The 10,019-nt window shown below is 44.6% G+C and overlaps 1 protein-coding gene across 4 annotated transcripts in view; it reads right to left on the minus strand.

Moving 5' to 3' along the window:
- The window catches only part of RNLS (renalase, FAD dependent amine oxidase), a 72,459-nt gene extending 63,662 nt beyond the window's left edge, over positions 1-8,797 (minus strand). Inside the window, exons 1-4 of one of the 4 annotated variants that reach the window (XM_005153718.3) lie at positions 8,659-8,797; positions 8,466-8,571; positions 7,434-7,576; positions 6,992-7,150 (exon numbers count right to left, since the gene is read on the minus strand). In XM_005153718.3, the coding sequence (XP_005153775.1) occupies positions 6,992-7,150; positions 7,434-7,576; positions 8,466-8,571; positions 8,659-8,770 (520 nt within the window). In that variant the 5' untranslated portion in view covers positions 8,771-8,797. Of the gene's footprint in view, positions 1-6,991; positions 7,154-7,433; positions 7,577-8,465; positions 8,572-8,654 lie in introns of all 4 variants that reach the window. The other 3 variants (XM_031053509.2, XM_031053508.2, XM_005153719.2) reach the window with 3 other exon arrangements.
- Positions 8,798-10,019: the final 1,222 nt, after the last annotated feature.

Raw genomic sequence — 10,019 nt, forward strand, 5'->3', positions numbered from 1 at the left:
AAGATGGGGTAGAACAAGTAATAGGGACTGCTGGAAGAAGTGTTTCTGCAACATCACTAGGCACAAAAGAGGGAAAAAGAATAAAAATAGTGGCTGTGATAGAGAGAGACCTCCCTCTACAAGGTTTCTTTTTAAGGTCATCCTGGTCTGGCCAAAGAATCTAATGTAGGCTCCCCCCTGGAGTGGGAGGCAGCCACCACACTCTCTCCAAGTCTTAAGGCAGAATACTTCAGTCTTCCAGCAATATATCTTGCCTTTTATCTTCTGTTTTACTCTGAGATCTACCAAATCAAAGTTTCAGCTTTCCACCAAAGGCAGGAAGTGTTGACTGACAATAAAATGCAAAGTAGCTCCTTTTATAATAAGTGTTCTATTTCATTCTCCTTTTCAAACTTCTTATGCTCACACACACCGGGTTTAATCCTCACACTTCTCAGACAAAGACAGTCACTGGAATCAGTGTTGTAGCCTGATTTTTGAGAGGCTTTCAATGTGTTCAACTAACAGCTGCAGAATGAGTCTATTATAAGCACTCTAGATACAAAGAAACACCTAGAAATGGGATAAGTCAAACACACTTTTATGAATACACATGCCTACTTCACTTTTTCTCTACAATTCCAGCTCCAGTAACCATTTAGAAAAAATACTTCCTTATGAGGAAGGCTACACCTTAGCTGCAGAAGGCTGAGAGCACGGAACAACTGCAGCTGCTGTAAAGACTGACATAGTGGTTTCAGTGCAGCTGAACAGACAAGTGTGTGCTGCTGTTCGTCCTTAGATCCTCCTGCTCCCAGATGTGCAGTTTCACCCTCTCCTTTCTGCCTGCATTCTCATGCCTGCAAGACCATTCCACAAGCTAATCCAGCTCCTTAACTGCGAAAAAACACCCCCAGAGAGAGAGACCCTTGCTGGATGTGTGCATCAAGTCAACTCACAGGAGGGTACAAATACCACAGTGGAGGTGGAGCAGATACCAGAAGTGTGAGGCAGGGACAGGATGCCATTCACTGAATCACAGGTGAAATTCACAGCTAGAAGCAGAACAGAGAACAGCTCATCGTAACAATTCTCCCAGGGGCAGGGATAGAGGGTTTCACTACTAAGAAAGACAACCCAGGTTTCTGCTGCAGCACTGATAATCCAGAGTGTATTGCCCAAATTTACAACACAGATCCTTCCAACATCACAACCTCAGTCAGTACTAGGATGTTTCCATGTCAAATGAGTGACAGGTTTTTAAAGGCCACATTAATATCAACAGCTAGTTTAATGCAAAGCTAACTTATATTTCCAGAAATCACAAATATTTGCACTGTGTGACCTCAGCTCCTAAGGCCTGATAAGTAACTAACAAATCAGTCTACATGCTTACACTAAATATTTCAGATATGCTAGGTAATGAGAGCAAACTCAAAGACTGGATAAGCTCTGTTAAGATTGGAAATGGAACTACAAAATTTCAGAATTTGTCCTCATGCTATCCAAAACCAAACACATACACTCAGCAAGAACATGGGACTCGTGAAAAATTATCAGTTGTGCCTTCCTAATTTATATTATAAAGCATCCCTATGCAAATACAGTCCTTCTTTGCTTGTATCTTCTTGTCAGCTTGTATTATTTAAAACATGTGGGACATTCACAGAGATGGAAAAAAAAATAGGTCAGGCTTGAAACAGAAGCCAGGCCATTCTGTTTCATTAGCAGATTAAACATGCAGAACTGTAATTTTAAATTCCAAGCAAAGCAACTTAATGAAAACACTCTGAACACAGATAAAAATTACTAAATTGCCGCAATCTTTATTAGCCATGTTGCCAAATGTCATACTAGAAAGAGAACCAATAAAAAAGTTCATCAATCAGATTTCAAAATGCACAGAAAATACACTGTTTAGTGATCATATGGAATCTGGTATATAAATCTAGGATTTTCCAAACATCAGCAGCCAACAGTCCAGTATGCCTGAAATACTACTTGATCATGAACATTAGCAAAATCTAGTCCTTTCATTTGCAAAGATCCTACTTCGAAGCAAACCTACTCCTTTCCCAACACCAAATTTGCATTACAAAACTCAAACATTCTCCTTTTACTTCCTATGCAATCACAATACTTACTATCAAATACAAAAAAGTACAATAATTTAATTTATTTATTCAAGTTAGATGTCCTAAACAACATTTGATTGCTGCCACCTATTGCTGTTCCAAACATGTTGCAAGGAACTAACCCTCACCCTTCTCTCTCTATCTTATACCAGTACTCTGCTGTTTTTAAAGCTTTAAAAGTTATTAACTCTTCACATGCAGCATGTCACCTAAAGAAATGAAAGTGGTGGAAAATTAATCCATTTCAAAATTATTATCTTTTTTATTGATTTTGTTCCATAATTCTGCTGTAACTTCAAGTAAACACAGGGCAAACATGATTTCTGAATGAAAACCAACCAAATCAAACCAGTGAAGGGTAATTTCATCAGATACCAGTGTCAAAGAACCCTAAGAATGCCTGTTTCACAGACTACCAAGATATTTCAAAGTTTAGGACTTCCAGCAACTGATGAGTTCGAGCACAACAGCTATAGAAGAAATTAATACAGGCTGAAAATGATGAAGAATAAAGATAAATAAATCTAAAAAGACTGGCCATAATAAGATGTCCTAAAGACACTGAAATAAAGATACAAGTTAGCATTCGCAAATGCAAGAGCAAATCAGCCACCGTACCCAAAGGCAGCTACATTAAGAAAACACAACTGCTTTAATGCTTTTCTTTAAACATCTAATTACAAATATAGGAGCCTAAATTTCAGGAGACATCTCTGAAAACATAGTCATAGGTGTCCAAACTGGTTTGTTATTGAAGAAACATACTGCATGTTTATAGCAATTATCTATAGGACCACTGCATAGAAATATTCAACTATTTAAATATTCTCAAGTGAGGGACCAGTACCAGTATGACAGAGTTAACCTGAAGGCTCAAACAGGAAAATGGTGAATTCCTGCAAGAAGTGAACTACCACTTCTGGTTAGTCATTTGAACTCTCCAACTCAGGCTCTTTTATGCACAAATACCAAAGGCTAATGCCAATGGATCAAAGCATCACCTACTCCACACAGCTGTTCCTTTGTACCTTCACTTATTTTACAGCCTTTATCTATACATTAATGCTAACAATCCCTCATCATAATCCATTTAAAACTTCATTTGGCTTTGAACTGATAGATCCAATTATACTTAAGTGGCTAAAATGGAACCGGGCACACATCCACAGTTTACAGTTCAATCTCTAGTGTGCAGTAAAACTGACCTGAAAATGCATCTCAGAGAACAATCTCAGATAGGGAAAGCAGAGGAAAATTGTGGCAGATATGGAATGTCTTTAAATTAGCTGCCTCTAATTAAGAAGGTGTCAAAGTAAGGATGATACACTGAAGGAGGGCATGTAGTAAAGATGTCACAGTCAAAAACCCCATTGACACTGCTCGTCACAAACCACAGCAGTGATCGAGATTAATACTATCACAAAGCACCAAGCCACACCTCATTTAGCTTCAGTATCTGTCTTCCATATAATAAAGGCCTGCAAGATCAGCAATTAAGGTAGCTGTGCTCCTAAATCCGGGCCCTCCTTCACTTTAAGCCCTTTGCCTACAGTCTCAGGCTAGCTACACGTGACCTCTGAGCTAGCCACACAGGCTGCTGTTGCTAGATAGAGAAAGCCCTCCCCTTCCTCCAACTCTTGCACATCCCTCATTTTAGCTGCAGCATGAGCACAGCAGCAAAATGATTCCTCCCACCCTGAGTGACAGCAAGGGGGAAGTCTTAAACAAGGAGCAGGAACCTCCCCTTCCAGGAGCAGCTGGAATCGTTAGTTTGCATACAAGGAATGCACAAATATGGTTTTCATTAGAAACACTATTTTTGTCTCTGGATTTGGAAGACCAGAGCATACAGATAACTAAATTGCTTTAAAAGTAAGGAAGAAGCCTCAGCATCTGCGCAGGCTAATACTACCAACCAGGGAGTCACCTGGCAAGTCAGATCAGCTTGCATAGCCAAGTGAAAACTAACATTTCATCTGCACCAGAGTCAGTTTTGGGTCAAAACAGGGCACACATCTAACTCCCAGCATGGTAACCACACAGTACTGCTGACAGAACAGGCAAAAGGACAGTGTCATTGTGGAGGAGAAAGGACAACTATTCCTTTCAGTAGCTGTCCACAGTTAATTACCTTAAGCTCAATGTGAAATTGCATCTTAAATCTGAAAGAGATGGATCCAGGAAAGCACTATTCTCTGTCAGCAAAACTCAGCTCTTCAACATGCAATTAATATAAGATTGAGATTTGGAGACACAGTGATGTATCCTGACCCTCTGTAAGTCAAAAAGGACCAGATATCTACATCCTGTTCAAGCTCTGAAACACCTTCCTCATGTTCTCCTCACCTACTGTTCCACTGCTTTTTCCCTCAAAGGAACAGTAGTGAAGAAGCCAATAGCTCCAATGCTAAGGAATTCCTTAGGATGACTGGGGAGTCAGCCCTGTTGGCCAAGATAAAAAATTAACAATTGGCTGGGAATGTGGAAGCCAGTCTCACACACCATACAGACAGAAAGAGGGAGAAAAAATGGGAGGAGAGGAGGAAAAGACAAAACTTGCTCAGTTCCCTCAGACAAAAGGTAACCCTGAAATTATACAGAAGATTAAGAAAAGTATGTCATGGAAAGATTCTGCCAGTCCTACCACTCCATGAGCAAGTGAAATGAACTGTTCACCTTAATTACATCTTCTGAAGTGAAACTGCCTACTTCTTGAACATGAAAGGACTTAATCAGCCCAAGTAAAATAATCTGCAAAGGTGTCAACTAACTGAGGAAGGCCCTGAGATGCAGACTACAGGAACCTCAGGAAGACTTGGAAAAAACAGTACTACACTACCTCTCATTTTCTTTTGTTCCCAGGACATTCACTATAGACCACTGCTAGAAAGTACAGGATGGGACAGAGCCACTCCCTCAGTCATTTACCCCAGTAATGACACCACTGAGCAATCAGCCACCTCATTACACCTGACCCCATGTGCTTGTACAGTTTGCGCTGCTGAGGTTTCCCATTTGCACTGAGCTGATGAGCAAACAGGGGAATGGCCCAACCCATTGTAATTGTTATACACCACACTCCTCTTACTTTCCAATGCCTGCAAAATCATGCTTCAGTTAGTGACCAATGTTTTTAACATTTATTTACTGTATCTTAATGTAGTGGAACAGTACACACATGGTTATCAAAAGGAAAATATGTAATTATGGAAAGGGTATCTATACATTTACCCTGTTCACATGATTCAGAGTATGAAGTTGTCATGGTTTAAAACCCCACCTCAGTCTCCCGCAGTACCACACACCCCTTTCCCCCCCCCACCTCCCCACTCCCGGAGGGATGGGGAGAAGAACCGGAGGAATATAACTCCCACGGGTTGAGATAAAAACCAATCCAGCATTAAGGTATAACACAAATCACTACTGCTACCACTAATAAATCAATGATAGAGGAAATAAACAAGGAGAGAGAATACGATACCACCCGCCGAAACAAGCCCAACCCGGAAGAGAGCTAACTCCCCCCCTTCCAGCCAACTTCCAGTTACCTCCCCGAGCATGACGTGCTATGGTATGGAATATCTCCCCAGCTAGCCCAGGCCAGGCGCCCTATCTCTCCCTCCTCCCGGCCTCCCCCCCTCCCTGGCAGAGCATGAGCTCAGAAAAGGCCTTGGACAAAACCAAACATTTGAGCAGTAACCCAAAACATACTTGCTATCAGCAACCGCTCCCAGCCAGAAAGTCAAAACACAGCACTGCACCAGCTACCAAGAAGGAGAAAAATGACTGCTACTGCTGAACCCAGGACAGAAGTGAAAGAGCATGCTCACCAACCAAGAAAATTCAGTGGTGATATTGTTACTTTCCATGGTAAAGGGACAAGGAAAATAGGAGATCTTTGAAAACAATGAATAGCAGAGAAGTTCTGCTTTTACAGAATATTCACCTATCCAGGTACAAAGCTTAAAATATAAGGCTGTAAGGAAAATGCTTCTCTCCATTACTGCAATCAGACATCAGTTTTCCCTTTGCTACCATAACACACTGTGCTGCATGTGGTTCAACATCTGGCTACCGTCTATCCTTCTCTTCCCCCCCATCCTTTTCCCTGGTACAGGTCCTGGTTACTATGAAACAACTTCGGATAGACCCTGCTAGTCACAATACACTTAAGCTAGTGAAACGTATCCAGATCTGACACTTCTTTCCCAGCAATAAACTGCTCTAAGCCTCCATAGCACTGTTATACATACACCCCAATAAATCACCAAAGGATAACTGAAATTTACTCACGTCTGAGGAATACAACCACCATGGGACAGTAAGAAACAGCAAACAAGCCAGAGGGTCTGAGAGGCTTTCATCTTATAGAGACCAAGAGTTCCAAGCCAAACTTTTTATTTCCCTGCATTTCATACGCTTTTAGGCTCACTTACTACAATGCCCTCATACTTTTCCCTACAGCATAGCTGTTATTCAGGTCTTACTCTCTGGGTCACCCCTACTGCAGGCATACCAAAGGGAGCACTGAAAATCAGTATAACATGTCAACAAAGAGATAGTGACAAGGAAAGCAGCACATGGGGACCAGCTGAGGCCCTTGTCCAATTCACTAAATATTTTCAAGTTACAGAAAGACAAGTCCTGTTTTAGAAGTAACAAAAATAAAGATTAGATTAAAAACTGACTCATCCATTTAGATATTTTTGCCATCAAGCTCACGCACCAGATATACAACCCTGAAATTATCCACATCCTACAATTTTCAGATTCACCCTATTAACAGACAGCTGAGCCTGATGAGTGCTTCTTTGCTATACAAGATGCTCAGTTGCCATTTTAGGTTAGATACCTGTGATTCTGAGGTATTAACTTACTGTTTACAATGTCACCTTGCAGAGAAAGAATTTGTGGAACAGGCATTGTGAGGATAACTATATCAAATAGTTCTGGTGGTCCCGTTTTCCTGGAGACTTCCCATTTCCCATCTCGGAGAGAGATGTGAGTTACATGCTGTTCATAGAAGACATCTGCACCTGCTTGGAAAAAGAATAAGTTAAATACATGTAACAGGGAATTCCACAGAGAATTCATATAAAGATGCTTATATGGCAGCAGTGCAGCCAAAGTCAGTGAAGTGCTTGCAGGACTTGGAAATTTACAGAGCTCCCAGACATGTTAGTCCATATCAGCAACTTCAAGACATATATAAACAAAAAATGAACTTGAGCTGGTTTTTGTATTTAAATGTTCAAGAATACCATTAAAACCACAGTCATTAAAGCCTTTCATTTCATACAATGGCATCTAAAAAATTACCTGACTGCTTTAAATAATACTTGACAACTGAGGAGATCCCCTGGGGTGCCACATAATTGCAGGAGCCTTTTTTCACTACCATTCCTTCAATGGGTGCAGTCAGCTGCTGCAAGATGCCATGAGACAGAAGTTCCTCGTAGAAGCTTAAATGGAGCAAACGACACATGGATGAAGATACACTGCATGTAAATCCATAGCACCTGTCATTATTTTTCACAATTAAATTCAAGGACAACCTAACTTTCAGATTTAGAGAACAGTTTTTAATGACCCCATACAACCTGCATTGCAAGCCAGGCTATGCAAGAATAAGAACCACAGCTATAAAACAACAAACTAGCTTGCTGTTTTATTAATGGTTGAGCTTTTACACAAGACCAAGACTACCTACCATGCCTATAACAGAAACTGTTAGCAGTCCAATCTGAAGGTTTCAGGACTAACTGAGGCAGGAGCACAAACGACAATTACTTAAAGCTCTGAATATTAGTACAAACTGGACTACCACCGTGGAAAGCAGGAATATTCCAGCAGCTGGATGCAGGTGCCTAAAACACAGCTCTTTTCCTCTGATTTCCGCAGAAATTTTTCCGTTTTACGCTGTAACACTGTTATATCACCATCCTCTGCCCCAGCCTGAGGCAAACAAGCCTACACACCCAGCGAGCACAAGCATGCCCCGCCAATGCAACCCTTCCCTATCCCTGCATTCAGCCACCGCTGCTCTCTGGGGCAGACACCTCACGTATCTTTCATACCTAGCTTTCCAACATAACGCTTAAGCGACTCTTTGCTCTTGAAGCAAAGACCTCTGGTTTTAAGCAGCGGGAACATCAGCACCTGCATTCCCCACAGTGCAGATCTGCACCACGGGTGGAAGCAGTCGAGCCGCGACACCTGCGGGCAGGGCAGGACGCCTGGCCCCCGAACCCGGCAGACCTCAAGTAAAGGTCCCCGCTTCCCCCACCCCACTTAGCCCTTGATACGTGCGGGGTGCGGTGGGCAGCAGCCCGTGGCCGGACCGGCTCTCACCTGCGGCGCGGCTCCGAGCGGTCCGCCTCGAACGTGATGTACTGCGCGCCCAGGTCGGCAGTGCACGCAGCGTCCCGCGTGCCGCGGCTCGTGCTCATGCGGCCCCCTGCGCGACAGCCAGTCAGAAACCGCCACGTCACGCCGAGGCCGTGCCCCACCACCCCCCCCGTGTCCCTCCGCCTGCCGGACCCACCTGCGCCCCTCGCCTTGTCCCAGACCTCGACGCGGCCCAGCGCCGCCCCCCGCAGCAGCGACGCGCAGGCACCGCCCGTCAGCCCTGCGCCCACCACCAGCACCCGCGACATGGCCGGGCCTGCTCCGCCAGCCCGGGGCCGGCACCTCGGCACCGACACGCCCCTCCAGGGGACGTGCCCGCCCGTGGGCGGTGCGGGCACGGGTAACCGCAGACACCGTGTACAGAGCGTGATTTGGGGACGGGGGCGAAAGGGGGGGTCTGTAATTTCCGCCATTATTCCACATACTCCACGCGGTGACTATAGACACTCACAGGTCATAATGCTCAATCATGTGCACTCAAGGGAGGAAGTCAGTAAATCAATTACTTTATAATAATTCAGACTCTAATAACCAATACAATCACCAGAATAAAGAGCAAAACAGTCAATGTCAGCAAAGCGGCAGCAGGGTGAAGAACGCTGTTAGGAACCAGGGCCGTCACGCTGCGGCAGCACAGACAATGCTGCTTCCCTGTGCGGAGCCGACGCTGCAGTACCGCACTTCGGCCACGACGCGGCAGCACCGGCAAGCACCCTGCGGGCGGCTCCGGCCGCAGCGGAGCAGCAGCGTAGTTTCACCACCGGGAGGCATCACCTCGCAGGCACGGCCGCACCGTGTTAGGCGCGGAGCCTGATGCAGTACCTCGTGTCTTTCGCCAGGCGGCAGCAGTGAGCAGGGGCTGGCGCCACACCTCGCGTGGGCGGAGACTGGGCTGCAGTACCGTATCTCGCGACAGCAGCGAGTGTGGCATTGCACATGCGCTATCGAGGCACGGCCTTCACACAGGTCTCGCGAGAGGAGCCTCTGCTGCGGGCGGTTCTATCAGTTAAACGAAAGGACTTGTGTATCTCGGTAATAGATGCTTGCACACATCTTAAAAGACAGTCACAGCGCTAAGGGCTCAGAATGGCACCGAGCACCACCCTTGGTCCATACCAACCCTAAGATGAGGTAAGCCACTCCACACTGCAGCATTCAAAACAGCATCATGATGCCACACCTGGAGCTCTGGGTACAGCCCTGAGGATGAGGTACACAGATCTGAGAACAGAATCTGCAACGAACTGTAGCCCTGCCCTCTGTCTCCAAATACAGGGAGAAATACGGTGCATGAAAGAGACAGCATCACCAGAGCACACAGATGTATGCTCTACTCTTCACTGCTTCCACCACACTATTCCCCAGTGTTACTCCTTCACTCCACTGGAGCCCAACAAGGCTACCACAGTTGCTTTTACATCCATGGAATGCTATTTCTTATACAGGCAGAAAAAAAAATCATAAATATCCTCCAAGTTATCAATTCACTAGGCTACC

Source organism: Melopsittacus undulatus, chromosome 4 (genome assembly GCF_012275295.1).
Source record: "Melopsittacus undulatus isolate bMelUnd1 chromosome 4, bMelUnd1.mat.Z, whole genome shotgun sequence".
In the NCBI taxonomy this organism is placed as follows: Eukaryota; Metazoa; Chordata; class Aves; order Psittaciformes; family Psittaculidae; genus Melopsittacus; species Melopsittacus undulatus.